General features: G+C 40.0%; 1 protein-coding gene across 1 annotated transcript in view; it reads right to left on the bottom strand.

Annotated features, from left to right (window-relative positions):
• The window catches only part of LOC129235337 (uncharacterized), a 33,127-nt gene that overhangs the window by 6,406 nt on the left and 4,743 nt on the right, over positions 1-21,978 (bottom strand). Inside the window, exon 2 of the mRNA XM_054869117.1 lies at positions 14,811-14,972. Coding sequence (XP_054725092.1) covers positions 14,811-14,972 — 162 coding nt within the window. The remainder of the gene's footprint in view (positions 1-14,810; positions 14,973-21,978) is intronic.

Genomic DNA, 21,978 nt, shown 5'->3' with positions numbered 1-21,978 from the left:
AACACACCTTATGGTGTAGGAGCAGGAGTAGTGGGACCCAGAATCCACAAATCATTCACTCTCACCAGGGACACCACCATCTTCCAAGCGGAATTATACGCAATAATGGAAGCAGCAAACATCATGCAACGTAGAAACCACAAGAGAGTAAAGATTAAAATACTCTCGGACAGCCAATCAGTTCTAAAAGCTTTAGGAAGCTATACCTACAACTCAAAGAACGTCATAAGAAAATACTGATTGAATGGTTGCATTTTTCAAAAGAAAATTTTAATTTTATTTGTTTGAATTTTGTTGAATGAGTTAACATTAACATTAACATAACATAATATACTTTAACATAACATAACATAACATAACATAACATAACATAACATAACATAACATAACATAACATAACATAACATAACATAACATAACATAACATAACATAACATAACATAACATAACATAACATAACATAACATAACATAACATAACATAACATAACATAACATAACATAACATAACATAACATAACATAACATAACATAACATAACATAACATAACATAACATAACATAACATAACATAACATAACATAACATAACATAACATAACATAACATAACATAACATAACATAACATAACATAACATAACATAACATAACATAACATAACATAACATAACATAACATAACATAACATAACATAACATAACATAACATAACATAACATAACATAACATAACATAACATAACATAACATAACATAACATAACATAACATAACATAACATAACATAACATAACATAACATAACATAACATAACATAACATAACATAACATAACATAACATAACATAACATAACATAACATAACATAACATAACATAACATAACATAACATAACATAACATAACATAACATAACATAACATAACATAACATAACATAACATAACATAACATAACATAACATAACATAACATAACATAACATAACATAACATAACATAACATAACATAACATAACATAACATAACATAACATAACATAACATAACATAACATAACATAACATTCGTTTGCTTTGTTTGCTTTGTCGTTCGCTCCGCGCTTTCGCTTGCAGTTCATTCAAGGTAACGGCAATGAGTAAGGTAACGACAAATGAGCAAGGTAACACTAATGAGCAAGGTAACGGCAATGAGCAAGGTAACGGCAATGAGCAAAGTAACACTAATGAGCAAGGTAACACTAATGAGCAAGGTAACGACACATTTTTTCGTGCGTGCAGCCTGTTAAATCGAATTATAAGACGTTATCACGTCAAAACTCTATTAGAATGCCACAAGGCACTCAATAACCTGGCATCCAAAAACAATGTCTCATTACTTTGGGTACCAGGACATGAGGGATATGACGGCAACGAAAAGGCAGACTTTCAAGCCAAAAAAAAAGGGCAGATGTAAATTTCATCGGACCTAATCCCATGTTTGGATTTAACAAAAACAACCTGAAACAAAAAGTAAAATACAAAACTCTATTAAATCAGCATTGGAACAACGTAGAGGGTCTTAGACACTCCAAAAAGTTCTTAAGTTTCAATGCTTAAAGAGCTAACATGGCCCTCACGTTAAAAAAAAAGAGCATTCGCACTCTCACAGGCGCCCTCATGGGTCACTTCACCTGCAACAAACACCTACATAAATTAGGCATAACTAACACCAGCACCTGCAGATTTTGCCGCGAAGATGAAGTCTATAGAACAGCTCATCATCGAATGTCCGGGGTTGACGCATAGAAGGAAAAAGTTTTTAAACAAGTTCATGCTTATAGATGAGGACCTACAATCACTCCCTCAGAAGGAGCTGGTACAATTTATAAGCATACTTAGCAGTCAATAGACAGCATAGGGTGCACAATAGATCAATATGGTCGCAGTGCTAAAGGCCCATACCTTAACCCTTTACTACCATTAACCATTAACCATTAACTAGCGGTTTTCCCTACAGTAAATAAATGAGATTTAATATCGCACGCAAGATAAAATGTGAACGCCTGAAAATAGGCTACTGCTACCGAACTTAAAGTGCTGTAGTACTTGGAAAACGCAACATTATTTGCTTAGAGCCACATTGGCATTAAATATATGTATGTATATGTACCTGATGCAGTAAAAGCGGTACTAATAGTATGATAACAACAAGAACAACAACGAGAAACAGCAAGATCTGCAACATCAGCGAGAAGTCGTAATTTCAAAGTTGAGCGCAAATGCTAACAGCAAAGTGGCAGTGCCGTCTACAGAGTTGCTACCCGTATTACAATAACAAAGCAAGCACTGCAAGCAAAAACAATCAATGCAACTCGACCAAAATGTAAATTATTTAATTTTTGAAAGCATTTGCAACAACTGCACGCTGCTAACTGAACTCAAGTTTAGTCCAGGTAAGGAGGTAAGTCGCACACACACACGTACATAAGGATATACAATCGCATTTACGCACATTTACACACATACACACATTTATTCATACATACATACATACATATGCGCACATTTATAAATTTAGTGCTTTGTTTGGTAGTTACAACAACCCATCTTTGCGAAAATGTTCCCACCAAGCCTTGCCCACACGCTTTGGTGCCACACATTGCCGTTGTAACAGCACTGCCGTTGACTTTCTACTACATATTATTGCTGTTCATAAGCTTTGTAGCTCTTGTAACATTTGTTGCACTTGTTGTTGTTGTTGCTAACACGCTGCTGCTCGATACTGCTAATAATTTCGTTTTCGTTGTTGCCATTTTGTGGCCATGCAGCCGGCAGCATTTAACTGCTTCAAACACATCTACACACAAATCTATACACATATACATACTTCGAGTACAGTGGCGAGCGCAATTGAGGACATGATTTTTTTTATAATATTACAAAGTTATTCGGGTTAGAATTTTTTGTTATATATTTTTTCTACTTTTTTCTCCCCTTAACCAAACATATAAAAATCAAGCCTTCAAACTTAATACAAAAATTATTATAGAAGAATTCCATGAATTTTTTAAATTTATTTTGTAGTTTTTAACCAGAATCTTTAGAAAATTTGCCGGTACGTAGTAACTTGGCTCATAAAATTTTATGAAAATAAGCGCAAGTTTATGCCAGTCTATCATGACGCCAAACTCAGCTCAACTCGGTTAGGAATGATTACAACATCCCGACGGTAACATTTAATAGCAATTTTCCCACTCTCTTTCCGTCTCGGGAGGAATGGTGTAAGGGACTTTTACTACAAAGCTCCGACAGTGTACGCAGATGGTTCAACAATGGATTGAGGTGTTGGAGCTGGTATATTTTCAGTTGAAAAATTTGTGAGTCTTCCCAATACTTGCAGTGTCTTCCAGGCGGACCTATTGGCAATTGGGGAAGCTTGTAGGCTACTACTCGCAGATTTCTCTTTTAAGGGCAATATCGCTATTCTTTCGGATAGCCAAGCTGCAATCCAAGCCCTGGATTCGGCTACAACAACCTTTAAGTTGGAGGAACAAAGCAGAAATAGCCGTACCACCTTGAGAATAAACCATTAAGTAATCTTTATCTGTGTTCCCGTGCATCGGAGCATTGAAGGAAACGAAAAGAGGTTGTCTGTAAAGTCGGTTTACTGACGATAGTTTAACGTGACAACGTCATAAGAAAATATTGATGGAATGGTTGCAATTTTCAAAACAAAATTTTAATTTTATTTGTTTGATAGATATTTTGTATGGATATAGAGGAGGAGGTAAATGGAATTGCAATGGAATAGGTCAAGTTACATTTACACAAACGTGAAAAATGACGAAACATTTATCAAATTCATGAAAGATATCTTCAATTTCGATTGTGCATCAGACGTTAATAAGTCAACAACACTAAGAGGCAACATCATCCATTTGCCTTTTTCAAGACACTTTACACTCGAAACACTCCCTTTCATTTCCTACTTTTTCTATCATCGTCCTATTCTCAACAGAGAAATGGTTCATTACCATGCACACAGGAAGAAGGCATATGCAAATACAAGTATGTGAATTTATATACCTACATATGCGCATATACATACATACATATACACTCAAGTAGGACAGAGCCAGATGTCGTACGTTGCCGAACGCGGAGGCCGATTGTGCTCTTTGTCGTTCGTTCCGCGCTCTCGCTTGCAGTTCAAGCACATTAGCTTACATTTGCTTGCGTACGGAATAGATTCGTATATTTGATACATATGTCCATATGACTTGTATGCATCTTTACATATAGATTTGTTCTTTTTGAAAATTGCGCGAAATTGTATATGTATATGCATGTTTATATACATATATTAGTATACAACATATCTTATAAGGTATATGATAAATATTACCATACATTTTTTCCTTCATATATAATAAAAAAATTAATAATAATAACATTAAAACAACAGGTATTATTGACAAACTTGGTTTTATTTTAAATTCTTCAAGTAAATCAAATTAATAGTAATCAATAAAAAGGCATATGCAAATACAAATACGTGAATTTATATATGTACATATGCGCATATACATACATATATACGCTCACTTAAGTAGGAGAGAGCAAGATGTCGCACGCTGCCGGTCGTTTGCTATGTTCTTTCCGCGCTTTCGCTTGCAGTTCATTCAAGGTAACGGCAATGACCAAGGTAACGACAAATGAGCAAGGTAACGACAAATGAGCAAGGTAATGACACATTTTTTCGTACGTGCAGCCGGCTTAATCGAATTATAAGACGTTATCACGTCAAAAAGAGGGCGAACTGGCAAGAGGGAGATCTGTCATAAAAAACATTCTTGCAGAATCGGTATTCACACCACTGGATGCAATCCAGAATGCAATTTCCTTAAAATGTCTACGAGTCGCGGATGGTAGATGGAGGGATTAGACAACCCGCAAAGTGAGCAGAACGCCCATCGTACAACCACAAACAAACGTCAACATTGACAAATATGAAGCGAAGGTATTCTTGCAGAATCCTAGCAGTGATAACTGGCTTCTGGTCCATAAGAGAGCAGGCAGACAAAATGGGCATGCCTCACGACACACACTGTCACAGTTGCAATCAGCCGGATAAAAAGTAAAGTGTCTTCCATTTCCTCTGTGAATGTCCTGCCCTATAGAAAGTGAGTATGTTAACCTTTGGCAAACTGCTTTTTGAAAATCTCGAAGAGCTGGCTGGTATAGACACAAACAACCTTATCAGGTTTCTCGCACAGACTGGATATAGTCGTGAAAAAATAATCGTGTAACTAGTTTATAGTGAGGATATGCCAACAAAATGGTGCGGAAACACTAATTAGATTCTTGGTGAAGCACCACTTCAACCGAGCGTAAGTTTGAAGCGGCTCAAAATCTTTTGGGTTTTTAATACGTTTTTTTTTTTTGTTTTCACGGGTTTTTTCACTAGATCCTATAGATACATAGGTTCGATTTGAGGCTTTAACATCAACCTCATCAATTTTTGTGTCCTCTACTCATCATAGTACCTCATCCAATTCACTTATTAAACTTGAGTTAGAGCTGGGTTGGCGCAACTTTCCTCGTGATACAGCGCTACATACAAGGAGAAAGTGTATTGGTGTCTCCGACGATTGGTCACAGAAACGACAAGAGTCTGTGGACCATATCCCAAACATTTGCAGATGACTGCGTAATGTTCCATGACCTGTGAGAATGCGAAAGGTCATTCTCAACTTATCCTTAGGGAGAATACTGAGTATGTTGTAGGATAAAATTCAACAGTGTTGCAAAACTCAAAACAAATTTTATCTTATTTGCGTCTCTGTACATTGTGCTATTACAGGGAACGAGTTGAGTGATAAACTGGCTAATGAATCGTACCTCTAGACCCTGAACCCTTTTTAGGGTTCTAGGCGGCATCGATTCAACTATGGATTGACGACTTCATAGGGTCTACCCATATACGACATTGGTCTAAGTTGAGCTTCTGCAGAGAAGCCAAGTGCTTGGTGAGAGAACCAAACAGGAAATTAGCGACCTTTCTCTTAAAACTTAGTAGGAAAGGCCTAAGAGTACTGGTGAGTGTAATCACAAGGCACAACGCCTGTGGTCAGCATATAACTACCATGGAAATTATTAGCAACCCAATATGTCAATCCTGTTTTAGGAGTGAGGACACTGCAGAACATTTTCTCTGTAGCTGTCCGGCGTTTCCTAGAATCAGACTTTTTTTGTGGGGACAACTAGCAAGTACAGCGCTCAGACAACATTAAGTCCCTTGTACTGCACTCGAATTCTCTTTTTAATTTTCTTGAAATCTCCCCGACCCACAGTGCGGCCGATTCCCAAAAAGCTGGCCAAAAGTCGAAAAAAAAAGTTTCTAGACAGAGTTTTTTTGTCTTTGGGTTGGCTACAGTAATGCCTTGAGAAGTGAAAACCGTTCATAGCAACGTCCTGTACCCTTAGTATCCTCTGTATTTTCAGTCGCAACGTGGCCTTCGTTTGAGCATCGTATTACTGTCGATGAATAGTGAAAGTTGTACACATTTGAAAGATTTTGTAATGGAGTAAATTGAACAAAACCAAATGGAATCATCTTCGGAAGGTTAGTAAAATACGAGAAATCTTTAGTACATATCAATACCTCGACACAAAATTTTTAGCTGCAGCAATACGTAGATACATTTTTGCAATTTTTTTTATAAAATTTGAGTTTTCAAACTGTATAGTAATACAACGCCGTCATATGCTGCTTTGAAACCTATTAAAGGTTACTCAAAAAAGTAATGGTTACTGAATAAAACAAGATTCAGCTGCTACCACTTGCTACCTTGCGACCCCGAAAACATATAAATTTACATGCATCTTGATTATGTTCTAGAATATACGCTATTTCACGTGAGGGGGTGACCAATAGGGGTGGAAGGGGGTGGATTTTCAAAATTTTAAGATCAAATTCGTAATCAGCGACCCCGACAACCCCCGAGTAAGAAATTTTGAATCAATTACTTAATTTTTTGAGTTTTGGCCAGCTTTTAGGGAATCGGCCGCACTGTGCGACCTCCGAAAAAAACTGAGTAGATCTTGTGGTGCCAAGGAGCCTAGGTGGTCGCTTCTTAATACATCAATACCATAGATCTCAAGCCTAATTCAAGCGAAGCCCGAACAGACGCACTACGTGCACTGTCTACGTGCACTGTCTGAGATACCCATTCTCCTTGTGCTTCGCCTATAGGAAGTGACCCGTCTTTAGTCCAACCAGCTGCTTACAGTCTCTTTTACTTAGTGACTGCAGGATTTGCGACAGTCGGTCGGACTTGACAGGTAACATCAGTTTTTTTCCATCTGCAGCCTCTCTCAGCCTGCCAATCTCGCTTGTGGGTTGAAGTAACCCGTTTGCTAACCGTGACTTTGATGGCTGCAAAAGGGAGTGGCAGAACAGACTTGGACTGTTGAGTTGCGACTTACTATGGAATGGATAAAAATCATACTCTTCCTCTTCCGGACCTCTTATGATTCATAAATTAATCCAAAAGATTTGCGGAATAGTGAATTCTACCCAATTTTTTCGTCTTACCATCCATCTTGCTGACTGAGTGCTTGGACTTGTCCAGCCCCCCGCAAATATAATCTCATCTGATCTGAACCCTTAAACTGGCGTAGCCCTATAATTTGGTGCCAACTAACCTCCCTTAGCCTTAGCTCTTTACTCCTAAGCTTCTCGTTGATGGTGTGTTGTCCGCTGGTGAGGAAGGGCTCTAGTCCTATTAATAACCGTATCGTCCGCTACTTCGATTCCAGCTATACCTCGACATAGGTCTTGGAACCCATAGGATGAGTTGATAGTAAATTCAATTTATTGATGCACTGAAGGACTAATTAGGACTTATCCTTAAAGGATGGCAATGCCGTAAAATACCATCTAACTGCCGCTCAGTATTTCAATTCTTTTGTTGTCCCGTAGGAAGAAAGATATCGGATCCTGTTAGTAACGGATGCCATATAAGGATGGATTTCTTGGGGAAGGAAATGCGCAATATTAAGAAGAATCAACTACAGTTTTTATTAAGAAGCCATTTAAAGCTTGTTCTTTATAATACTAAGGTCGAAGACGTGGACTCCTTTTGCTATTTGGGATGTTTTATATTCGCTAATAGTGGCTCAAGAGAAGATATCGAAAACTGTACAAAACAAAGGGAAGCAAGCTTTCGGTGCTCTAAATGCTGTGTGGAACTGCACGATTAACACACGGTGCACAAAAGTAAAAATAATAAACTCCAGCGTGAGGTTCACTCTTATGTACGGTTGTGAAATCTGGAATCTTGCAGATTCTGACCTCCAAACGCTGCAGGTTTTCACCAATCTTTGTCTTCGCAAAATATTGAGAATTTTCTAGCCCGACGCGATCTTGAACACTGACCTGTGGAATCGTTGTAACCAGACACCAATGCGGCTGGAAATCCTGAAAAGGAAATGCAGCTGGCTCAGGCGCATATTAAGAAGAGACCAAACCAACAATACCCGCAGCGTAATCGACTAGACCCCTCAAGACAGCCATGGTAGAGGCAGACCAGCACTAACCTGAAGGAGGAATCTGGAAGCTGACGTATTCAAAGCCAACAAAACCTGGAGTGAAATCAAGAGGTTGGCGCATGGCAGATCGAAATGGAGGAACCGTATTGCAGCCCTTTGCTACCCCGCAGACCCATAGGACCAAATTTCAATGACGTTTAAAACTGCGTACTATAAATTTGTCTAGACTAAAAAGTTCAAAATTTATATGAAAATTTATTGATTTTTTCTCAATTTGGTTTAAAGTTTGGTTTATAAGATTTTGGTTAAAGAATAGATAATATTAAAAGAAAACAACAAAAGCATACTAACTCGAAAAACATTGTAAATTTAAAAAAACGTCAGGCGCTCAGTTATGCTCGCCACTGTGTATATGTATGTATGTGTGTGTGCGTGTAGTCCATTGCTGGTTGCATGCTGTAGCGATAAATCAAATAAACAGCCAAACTTCTGAATAGCAGTATGCTACAACACCGGTCACATGTTTATGTATGTACGTATGTACGTACATGTCCAATAACTACAATAACTACAACAACTGCACCAGCCACCGCTTTTACTGCCACCGAAATTCACTTTGTATTCTGCGCCATAGCTTTGGCTTTATTGTTGCTCCAGCCTCAGCTGGCAGCCACTACGCGCATAAGTATGCGTAAGTGCATGCAGACATTGAAAAGCTACCACCACTATTACTTAGCATTGCCAGGAACACAGCAAGTCATGCGCGCGCTTGCTGCTGCAGCCACTATTTACCCCTTTGGTGTGGCTTTCTGACACCCATGCCGCCGCTGTTGCTGCCACTTTTGTTGCCTTTTGCATACTTTGTTCGCTCTAATTCAAACAAATATCTGTTTGGGTGTGTTGAACAGTGCGTGAGTTGTGTCAATGTGCGTGTGTTGTTGCGTCCTGCTAGCTTTTGCTGATGAATTTCGCAATAAAGCATATGTTGTTGATAGGTCAATAGTGCAACGCCGCGCATGGCATGACTTAATTTGTTGCAAATTTTGGCAGCGAAAACAACATTTCGGCGAAAAAGATGTTGTTTGGAAAGCTTTCAACTTGTTGCCAGGTTGCTTAAAATCCTAATGTCTGGACTGTGTGGATTCATTTCACTTCCTTTGAATATTTCATGGACTTAATTCGAATTAGCAGGGGGATCAGTTTCCATTTATTTTAAGTATTTCAGCCATTCCAGAATATTACCCAACTGGACAATTTAACGATATACGCCTCATAATTGAAAATTTTTTAGACGAATTTATATATGAGTAAAATGCGGAAGCACTGTCAGCTAAAAAAATTATAAAAATCAATGGGATTTTTCAACACCCCCAAACTTGCATTTTATTGTTCTAAAATTTAATAAGTTAAAAACTGCTTAGCCGGAATTTGTCTACAAAATTGCAATTGAAAACGATGAAATTGCAATGAAAAGTTTATAGAATTTCGTAGATTTGCGGTTACATGCTGTGGGACACACTCAGGCTCATGGCCCAATGTGATGCCGCGTGAGGAACTTTTTGTAAGATCTTTAACTCCGACTGGGCCGAGATCTTCCAATTCATTAAAGGATTGTCCACCCAAAATGTCGAGTCTACTTCTGGATAGAGCAGCATAGTGATGAAGAAGATGCGGGATCGTCTCTTCCTCTTCCTCGTCTAGATAACTTCTGCAGAAGTCACGTGCTTGCACACTAGGCCGGATCGATTTGTGGGGAGGCAAAAAAATCGCCCATTGCTCTGTGAAAATCATATTCTAGGGATCAAAATAAGAAACTTTGCCGAAGGAACCATAGCTCTAAAACGAAGTCTGATGTCCCCCAATTTGGGTCGAACTTTTTAGTTTCTTTTCTCATGTAAATGCCAAAAATGGTGATATTTTGAAATGATTGTATGGGGTACCCCCAGGGGAGTTCCAGGGGATGTGCCACTGGCATGGATGGATCGGCCGTCCAAAGTTAGTGGGGGTCGGTCATACATTTGGACTCGATTGGAGCACTCTAAATGGGTCAAAGTGGGATTTTTCGTTCGACCCAAATTGGGGGACATCAGAATTCGTTTTAGGGGTATGGTTCCTTCGGCAAAGTTTCTTATTTTGATCCCTAGAATACGATTTTCACAGAGCAATGAGCGATTTTTAAATCGACTCGCCCTATTGCACACCCATTCTCTGGGCGTGCCTATCGATCAGGCAGTGTCCCTTAATAACTGAAATCAGTGTGCTTATCTCTTCTTAGTAGAAGTTCGGCGCCTTTAGCATTGAGAGTCGGTCACAGCTGTCGGTCGATTTTGCAAGTGGCTTCATTACGTCATCTTTCATTCGCAATTTCTTCAAGGATAAGTAGTTTACATACATTTTTGCAAGGGTATACCTATATCATTGTCTGTCAATTTGGTACCAAGTTTCGCTATTTCATCAGCTCTGCAGTTCGCCTCATGTCACAATGGTCAGGAACCCATTTTATCATTAGGTGAAAGGACTCAGCCATCTTCTTAAGAGATGCACGGCATTTAATGGTTACTTTCGAGGTTGTCGACTGTTTTGTGAGGGATTTTATCGCCACTTGGCTATCAGTGAAAAAGTAGATATTATCTCCAGGTATATCATATCATATGCAGCCATCAGTTCAGCCTGAAAGACACTTCAATAGAAACCGAGAGAAATCGAAAACTGAAAGAGATCCCCAGATGCTCGAAATACACACCTCCGCCCACCTTGCCCTCGAGCTTTGAACCATCTGTGTATACATGAATGGACTCGCCCTGTCTTACCTCGTCCCGCTTCCCCTCCCCCCGTTGTACCGGGACTGTATAGTCCACCTGTTCGGGAAGCCCCAACGTGCGATCACAAAGTTTAAAATTTGGTTTTATATGGCTTTTGCTAGACAACTGCCAGTAGACGCTCTAAGCCAACTGATTTGAGTTCTCTTTCTTTTTTTGTTTGTGAAGTTGTCACTTCTGTGATTAGCATTCCTTCCAAACTTATATCGCCATTGTTTAACATTTTTAAAAGTTACGCCTTCTGGAGTACCTCTGCACGCGGAGGTTCCTCAGTTCCTCTCGGGCCGCGGATACTTTCGGAGATACCTATACCGCTTGGGCAGGGTAACCGATTCCAAGTGCATATTCTGCGAAGCGCTGAGCAATGACGCTGGACACACGTTTTTTAGTTGTAACAGATAGCTCGCGGAAGGAAGTGCTCTGAGGAAGCAGATTGGCGTTATCGCGCCGAGCAACGTAATCAGCAAAATGTTCGATCGAGAGGACAGCTGGAACGCGGTAGAGAGATACATCAAGGATGTACTACGAAAAAACCGTATAACAAACGGAAGCCACACAGACACTGGTACAGGCACAAGAAGACGAGCCTATAGCATGAAAGTTTTGTAGCCATATGGGGGACCCAGGCATGGGTGAATAGAATTGGTCCTTTATGGATGCCGTTCTGGGCCCTTCCGAAGTAATACAGAAAGTAGTCCGGGGAAGAGTATCTCCCCAGCAGAAGAGGAGGGATGGTTTTAGTGGCCGCACTTCTCGACGTAGTAGACGACGAGCGCTGTAAATGCGAAGGCATTTTGAACCCTACCTCCAACACCTCTGCCCGGTTTTTCTATTTTTCCAGTTTTAAATTCTGATTTGCAACAACGAGTTTGTATTAAATTTTGCGTTAAAAATGGATTCAATAGTGCGAAAACCTTAGAAATGTTGGGAAACATGGAGATGATACTCTAAAGAAAACAGCCGTTTACAAATTCCGAGCACGCTTCAGAAGAGATCGTGAGTCCATGGTGAGGTTTAGTATGACGAACGTAGCAGCAGACGGTCGACATCATCAGTGAAAACATGAATAAAGTGAACGAAAAGTTGATTAATAAACGCAAATTGAACATTAGAGAGCTGGCCGAGGACCTGCACATTGCTTATGGATCCGTTCAGGTTATTGTAGTTAATAATTTGGGTTTTCGTCGTGTTGCTACAAAGTTGGTCCCTACCCGAATTGGACCTGAATTTCATGCAAAAAGCGCGACTGCGTTAATGATGTCAAAAGCATGGTTTCCAAATCTGAATCTCATCCAACATTCCCCATCGCATCATTGCTCGAGACGAGACGTGAGTTTATAACTACGACAAGCATCCCAGACATCGTGTGGGTGAGTAGACAACTCCGAATGAGCCAAGACCAGAAAAACCAAATCGTTTTCGGTCACAGCAAAAACCGAAGCTAACGATGTTTTGTTGGATTACAAAGATATTGTACACCACGAAGGTCAGACAGTTTTTGGTTCACTCCGCTCGGGACTATAGGGCGCCGACAAGACTCTTCCATCGCACACGATTCTGAGCTGTTGTGTTTGCGCCGTCCCATGTGATGTTGGCATCTGCTAGTTCGCCCAACATCGACCTTCGCCAAGTGATCTTAAGCCGACCGCGGCCTCTGCTCACTTGCGGGTATTAGTCCAGTGTCCTCCTCGTGATGCTATCTGGTAGTTTTCAAAGCGTGAGACCTATCCATCGCCACTTTCTGCGTTTAATTTGCCTAATGATGGGCTCCTTATTCGTTGACCTCCACAGCGTGTCGTTTCTGATTTAGCTAGAATATTATACAGATGAGAGCCATTTGTGTGATGGTGTCAAATACTAGCCATATTTTACTTTCGTAGAACAATACTGATTTCTCACAAAAGCTGAACATTTGCATTCAAGATCGCCTGAAGGCTTGCGATACCATTGCAAGGGGAAAAGATGTGAAGGAAACCGATAGGACGAAAGGAGAGGGATGGGAGGCTTTCCTTTGTTTAGCCTGCAGTTCAACATATTCCACAGACAGCCGTCAACCATTATATTTCTCGCTTTTTTATGTTTACCTCTCACTAACTTTGGTCTTGGCGATTTTGTTTTCCAATCCGACAGTGCATGCCAGCTTAACTACTCTGTCTGACTTCGCTGGAGTGAGTTTGGGAGAGAGAAGGCAGATGTCATCGATGAAGTCCAGGTCCTAAAAAGATCTGGTGAAACTCCATACGATGCCTCTTTTATGCAGGTTCAATTGGCTCATGCTCGTGATCGTCTAAGACGACAACGCAAAGAAAGGGCGACAGGAACTCTGATGAGGCGGATTATCTTATCGAGGATTAGAAAGTCATTTTCTCAAAACGGTATTTTTTCAACTAGTGGACAATATAGCTCAAGGTCTTTTTAACTAGTTAGCAATATATCTGAAGACCTTTTCAAGCTATTTTGAAATCTTGAATTTTTATTTAAAATACATTTTTTTATTTTTTAATCCATCCTTTAAATATAATTATATGCATACATTTTTTTAACTTATGTTCCAAAAAAGTCCCTAATTTTTTAATTTATTTTATATGCAAAGTGTAACCGCTCCTAACTAACACCTCTATCAGCGGGGCATCGCCCTTAAGGAGTAACACCACTGTACACGCGTAAAATAAACACGATTTTTAAAGAAAAAACAGAAAAGGGAAAACAATCACTCTGATTTGGGAAGTTATTACTTATATTCTAAAATACAAAACTACAAAGTTTGATCGAAAAATTTTACAAAATGGCGGCATTGGAGACATTTTTGTAATGTGGTTTCTCTTGAAGGAGCTCCGCGGCACGCAGCACAGAGGGTGCAAATTTTAATCTGGAACAAAGAAACATTTTTTTTTCTTAATCTAGATAAGAATAGCTAGAGAAACACGTAGGGAATTTAAAAAATATTTATTTTTGTGGAATTAACAAGCATTTGAAGGAAAACACTCTATTTTGGACTAAAAAAACGGCACTTAAATAATTATAACAATCGTTTAAATTAATCTATCGAAAATCCCCTACGCTCTTCTCTTAAGAAGGTTATTATACAGACGAAGTGAAAAACCTGATAAAAAATATTTAAAATTGTTTGAGTTATGCTGCGTGCCAATTTCAGAAAACGTGTTTTGAGAAAAACGCGTTTAAAGTTTGGAAATTTTGAGAAGTCGTTAGGTAGCAGTCACTAACGCTTGGTTAAAAGCTTCAAATATTTATGAAATAAACTTCGGTAACGTATAAAACTTTTTGTCCTGTATTTTAAAAGGTTCAAAGAATTTTTTAAGCTTATAAAAAAAAAAAATCAATTTTTTGAAATTTCTACTGTGGTGTTACCCCTTAAGTGGACACTTTTTTCTATTCCAAATCTTCTTATTTTTTTTTTTGTAGTTTTGAATAATATGTAAATGCATAGATACTCTATTTTCACTCACCGTGTCATAGTGCGTTCGCTGATGCTTCGCCCGATCCGAACTATTGCTAAACGCCTTCAGGCAACCTTTATATTGGCATCCATATGGGCGCTCGCCCGTGTGCGAACGCTGATGAATTTTCAAATTTTCCAAACGTGAAAATGCCTTACTGCAACTAGGAAACTGTAAAAAAGAATGAGAAAAAATGATCAAAAACCAGATAATCAAAAAAAAGTGCGTGTAGAGCAATACATATAACAGAAGTGAAACTTTCAAGAAAGAGGGAGAGACCCGAGATAAAATGAGAGATAGAGGGAGAGAGAAAGAATATATATCTAAATAAATTCACAACACTTGCAGAGAATACAAATAGACAAAATTTACAAGAAAGTGTCGAGGGAGAAGGGTCGACCGGTGTAGGTGAACGCCGGACACAAACTGCGGCAACCACACGCCCTACTCCGAGCGTTTATCAGCCGCACAAACGCAGCGATTCCAGGACCGCAGCAACGGCACAAATTAACGCAAGGCAATACCAACAAATTCGACGCCGAAATGGATAGCACTTTATAGTACGCACAAGCACTAGCCAGGAAACAGAAATATATGTATACATATATAATTGGCGCGTACACCCTTTTTGGGTGTTTGGCCGAGCTCCTCCTCCTATTTGTGGTGTGCGTCTTGATGTTGTTGCACAAATGGAGGGACCTACAGTTTCAAGCCGACTCCGAACGGCAGATATTTTTATGAGGAGCTTTTTCAAGGCAGAAATACACTCGGAGGTTTGCCATTGCCTGCCGAGGGGCGACCGCTATTGGAAAAATGTTTTTCTTAATTTTGGTGTTTCACCGAGATTCGAACCAACGTTCTCTCTGTGAATTCCGAATGGTAATCACGCACCAACCCATTCGGCTACGGCGGCCGCAGGAAACAGAAATAAGCGCCAAAAAATTAGGCAACAAAACCAAATGAAACACAAAAAAAATTCGGACCAAAAAAAAAAAAACGCCTAAAATAGTAGGCATCAAGGAAATATAACGCCAAAAAGTAGGTACCAAAAATATATTTCCTACAAGTTTGCACCAACAAACAAGCGCCAAAAAGTAGGCAGTGTTATTTCTCACTAGAAATTAGCAACCACAAGGAAAAACTCAGGAAAAATAGCCTAAAATGCATTTAAGATATGTATAAGGTATAGCTTTCTCTCTCTCTCTCTCCCTTTCCTCTACGTTATATCTTATCTCTCTCTCGCGGAACGAAAATACCCAAAAACGTTGCATGACCTTGAAATTTAACTCTCCATTCTCGCCTAAGAATTTTCACTTCAAAAACAAAAACAATCATAAGCAAAGAGTGCAAATCGTGAAAATTTAAAGAATTAAAACAGTCATAGGCTGTTGGATTTCTAAACTTTTGCAAATTCTGCACACCAACAACTGAGCCCATATTCCATTTGTATCTTAATGGAGTGTATCAGGCAACGTGCATCATTGGAATGACATGCACAGCAACAACAACGTATACTAGCACACTAACAAAAATAGCATTTAGTCTTATGGCATTTGTTGCCTGGGTTTGTTGTTGTTAAAAGGACTCTGAAGGTAAGAGCGTTGGAGGAGGTGATGGCAGCGCTGAAGAGGCTGTTAAAGTCATATACATACATACATACATACAAACATACATACATACATAAAAGAATACATACATACACACATGCGTGCATACAAACCTGCATACACACACGCGTATGTGCAAAAAAGCAAGGCGCCTTTCCCAAAGGAGCTATGGGTTGGCAGAACACTACAGGCTCCGCGAGAACTATAAAAAGAAGCGGAAGCAATTAAAGAAAGCCATTAAAAGCAGCAAGGCAGCTAGCTTTAAAGAACTGTGCCAGAATGTGGACGAAAACCCGTGGGGTGATGGCTACAAACTCGTTATGGCCAAGGTCAAAGGAGGTAGAGGACAGGCGCCAACTTGCCCCATTCTTTTGGAAAAGATTGTACAGACACTCTTTCCAAAACAAGACATGCAACCAAGCCGGTCCCAGTGCCACGCAGCAGAAAACAGTGTCACAATCAGTGAAGCAGAGGTGATTTTGGCAACGGAAAGTTTCGGCAATGCTAAGGCTCCAGGACCTGACGGAATTCCGAACAAGGCGCTGAAGATCGCTATCAGGCGCAACACAAAGCCATTTGCAGAACACTTCACCAAGTGTATAAATGAAGGCACGTTTCCGAAAGTATGGAAGAAACAACAACTGGTCCTACTACAGAAACCAAATAATCCAGCGGGTGACCCAAGTTCTTATCGGCCACTCTGCATGATAGATACCATGGGTAAAATCTTGGAGAAACTAATCTGCACACGCCTGGAACAGCACCTGGAGAAAGCGCCGGCTGAACTATCCGAACATCAGTTTGGTTTCCGAAAAGGTCGTTCAACCATCGATGCCGTCAGGAGGGTGACAAACATTGCAAGTAAGGCTATTGAGGGTGACAGGTGGATGCATGGCGATAAAGAATACTGTGCAGTTGTCACTCTGGATGTCAAGAACGCCTTCAACTCGGCATACTGGCCACATATTATAAAGGCCCTTGAAGGAAAAAAAACCCCAGCATACTTAGTACGGGTTATAAACAGTTACCTGTCGGAAAGAGTACTTCTGTACAATACAGATGAAGGCCCTAAGAGATATGCAGTGACGGGCGGAGTACCGCAGGGATCTGTGCTGGGCCCGATCCTATGGAATGTACTATATGATGGGGTACTGCAACTCCCAATGCCGAGGGAAGTGCAAATAATAGGATACGCAGACGACATTGCGTTAACCATAGTTGCCAAAACAATCCCTCAGATTCAGAGTATCTGCAGCGAGGCCACAACGAAGGTCAAACAATGGCTAACGGCGGTTAAACTACAGCTAGCAGGGCAAAAAACAGAAGCAGTTCTCATTACGAGTAGAAAAAAGTTAGAAACGACCACACTAAACATTGATGGGTTTAACGTCACAACACAAGCGGCACTACGATATTTGGGTGTAATGATCGATGCTCGACTAAGCTTCAAGGAGCACATTAAAAAAGCATGCGGAAAGGCAGCCATGGTGACGGCGGCACTGTCAAGAATCATGGCCAACATCGGTGGTCCCACTCAGAGTAGAAGAGCGCTCCTGGCTAAAGTCACCCAGTCTACACTCATGTATGCAGCACCCATATGGGGTAAAGCCCTGATACAGAAAACATACGCGAAGAAGGCGGAAATAGTTTTTAGACTTATTTCCCTTAGAGTTGCCTGTGCTTTCAGGACAGTGTCGTTTGAAGCAGTATGTGTCATATCGGGTATCATGCCACCAGATATAATGGCCTCTGAACTGGGTAGAGTGTACGACAAAGCCAAAAGCCTAAACAGGAGGTTAACGGCGGAAGAGCGTAAAGAAGAAAGACTGGGGAGCATAACTGAGTGGCAAAATCGCTGGGACCTAGCGACAAAAGGAAGATGGACGCATAAGCTTATCAGAAGCGTACAGGCTTGGGTTGAGAGAGGACATGGTGACACAGATTACTACCTCACACAGTTCCTGACGGGGCATGGATGCTATAGAGAGTATCTCCAAAGACTCGGCCACGAGGACGCAGCTGACTGCTCGCTCTGCGGCAACGGTAGTGAGAACGTGGAACATGTGTTCTTCTCCTGCCCGAGATACGCATCTGAAAGAATGTGCATTGAAGAAATTATAAAAGAAAAAATAACCCCAGGCAACATTGTAGATCACATGCTGCGGTCGAAGTTGGTGTGGGCCAAGATGAAAGAATGGTCCGCAAATGCGTTACAGGAACTGCGAAAAAAGGAATGGGAACGCAGTAAAGAAAGAAGACAAAGAAATAATGAGAGAGAGATATAAGTGAAGAGCCATAATGGCTAGCTTGGCCCTGCGATGCAATGCTTAAACGGCGGTACCCCAGGGCAAACTAAAGCTACAGAAGTCGGAGTTAGGGTTTAGTACGTAGGTGTACTGTTTCGCAAGTCCAGTTTAGTAGTAATACTGACTGTGCGTGGTCCCGAATGAGGTGCACCCTTAGCGATCAGTATGAATCGTGCATGCCATCTATATTGACGGTATCTATGTAAGATTCCCCCTTCGGATAAAAAAAAAAAAAAAAAAAAAAAAAAAAAAAAAAAAAAAAAAAACACACGCGTATGTACATCCACATCAAATGCCAAAAGGTTGAGTCGCTTATTTGTTTTCATTTGTGCCTTTGCAGTTGTAAATTGCGAAAAGCTGCTGGCACAGGGTCATCGCAGGCGAACGTGTTGAGGTCAGCATACGTCAGCATACAAATGGCCTTGTAACATTTGGTTCGCATGCAAATTGCCTGCGAGCAACACACAGTCACACATGCATACAAACACATGTAGATGCGCATATGTAAATATTTTTTAATAATAATCCTTTCAAGCCTTTTTCGCAGCAAATGTGTCGTATGTCATTTTTATTGCTCGAACAACAGCCACTGCGATTCTATTGCCATCACCCACACCCGCATCGCAGCTAGGCTTCGTCGTCATTAGCGGAGGCAAAATGTCCGATTTCTTTACTCGGGCGACATTTGTGAGAAAATAAATAAATGCGCGCGTAGAGGGAAATGCCTGAAAGCACTCATACGTGTAAGTGCAAGTATTTTCACATACGCTTCTATGTGTGTGTGTGTGTGTAGACTTCTATTCACACGTGCACATAAAATGCCCTTTCAACTTGTTTTATGATCTTCGTTATATCCCTTTTCTTATTGTATTCAAAACTCTTTAACATAAACAAACGTCCAACATTTTTTCTACAACTAAAAATAGCAGCATCCAGCAATGCAACGCAAGCCTGCCTATTCCTAATCGGCCTAGTCATTCGTATCTGCTATGCGTGCGGAAGGTTGATTGTGCAGCAAATACTCGACTTTACATTTATGTATTTTCATATATATGTATATGTATGTAAGCATATAACCATCTATGTGCATAGAATCGTCATTGATTTCGAACAATTTCACAGCTGTGCTCTTCTACTACCAAGTCTCAAGTCCATGGCCATATTCTCGCTTCTCGGCTGAGCAAACAATTTGTTGGAAATTTTTTTTCGTTTGTATGCAAAAAGGAATATTATATTGCAATATTTACATATATATATGCATACATAAATACATATACATACATACGAATGTATTTTGCAAGTGATATTTTTAATATAATAAAAAATTAATTTAAAAATTTATGAAAGGGTTATAAAAATATTGCTTTTTATTGCTTTCTTAGCACTGGCGATTTTAGAAATTTACAAGAGCATAAACATAGCCCGTTGAAGGTGTGAACATAAATATTTTTAATCTTTTTCTTAACACAGCTCGACACACATTTTTTTTTTGTGTTTTATATTTTAGAGGATATTTTTCAGTGAATTTTGCCTATTCTGCTTGCAATTGAATGGAAATTTCTTGTTCAGGTGTGAACCGTGATTTATCAGGTAAGTCCATAAGCTCGTGCTATTTTTAAAGCTTATTTTAAAATTAATAAAAAAGATGTTTTAAGTATTTATTAATCAATAATATATTTTCCTTCATTATTTACAATGTCTTCCCAACGTTTAGGCAAATTTTTAGTTCCCTGCTCAAACAATTGTTTGTCCTTGGAGCCTAAATACGCTTCGATATCCCTTTTTATAGCTTCTTTTGAGGAGTAGTTCTTGTTACTCATATGGGATTGAAGTCCACGGAAAAGGTGATAATCACATAATGATAGCTCCCATCCGAGCTCGTTCAGCTCGCCCAATGTTTGCCTTGCGGTATGAGGCCTTGCGTTGTCGTGGTGATACAAAACGTTGCGTCTATTCACCAAAGACGGTCGATTTTTGTTAAGTGCCTCATTCAGGTTTGATAGCTGATGGGAATAATAATCAGTATATCAGCAGTTATCGTCTTTTTATTTAGAATTTCTAGAAAAAAGTAAGTTTGAAACGGCTCAAAATCGTCGTTTTTACAACTTTTTTTTCGCAGAGATATTGAGCATGTTCCTCCATTTAAGGGGACCCGGTGGTCTAGAAATTTTGAAAAATCGATCTTTTGCCTTGACTATGGCCTTGAGATGGTCCAAAAACGAATCGCAAGCTGCCCGAATGTGACTTATAGGTATTTTGACCCACACGCGGACAACGGATTTTTTCAGCACCTCGAGACTAGTGAGTCTTTTAGTTCAGATTCTGATCTCCAAAGTGGCCCAAAGAGCATAATCCATCCGATTCGCATCTGGTGAATTTGAGAGCCTTTGTTTGGACATTATGAAGTTCGGAACGTTGTTTTTTAGCCATTCTTGATGCACTCGAGCTTTGTCAGACGGTGCAGAGTCCTGTTGAAACGTCCGTGGTCTGCCCCCAAAAGGTTGGTTGCCCGTGGCTTCAAAGCCGCCTGGCTGTCTTGATGACAGGCTCGATGAAAGTGATTGGAGAGGGTCCATCTTCGGTTATAGTGGCCCCAACCATCCTTACCTGTGGCGGGTGGTCGGTCAAATACACCCCCTATCGTTTTGGGAGTTCACGAATTGTTCAATTTGAAAAATTTTCTCGTCAGAGGTTGTGACTTTCCAGCCAAATGTAATTCAATCGCACAGTTCCGTTTGAAATCCATTACTGATTTGCTTTTTTCGTGTTTACTCTCGGCACTGTCATTCAGTGCAACTAACAGACTAAATACATGGCTCGATCCTTTTTTGATCGTCTTGCAAGAGTGTAAATACTTAGGCTTAGTACTCAGCATAATTAAGGGACCATCCTTATCAATACAAAACCATATTCAGGCAGCTAACAGAGCACACTTTGGCCATATCAAACTAATGAAATCTTCATTGATAGCAAAGAAACAAAAGCTCCAGGTGTACAAAACTATAATATAATAATGCCGGTGCTCACCTACGGCTGTGAAACATGGGTCCATAAAGTTAATGACGTGCGCCTACTGATGCGTTTTGAAAAAAAATGCTCAGAAAAATATTCGTCCCTATACGATTAGAAGACGCTACACCCGTATACGGTATAACCACGAGCTCGGTGTTTTAACCGCGAGACGAGATGTAACGCTATTAATTAAGTCCCAAAGATTACGGTGATATGGTCACGTCCTAAGAATGAGCAGCGAAAGAGGGACCA

Source organism: Anastrepha obliqua, chromosome 1, assembly GCF_027943255.1.
Source record: "Anastrepha obliqua isolate idAnaObli1 chromosome 1, idAnaObli1_1.0, whole genome shotgun sequence".
Taxonomy (NCBI): domain Eukaryota; kingdom Metazoa; phylum Arthropoda; class Insecta; order Diptera; family Tephritidae; genus Anastrepha; species Anastrepha obliqua.
This window is presented reverse-complemented; position numbering and strand designations above follow the sequence as displayed.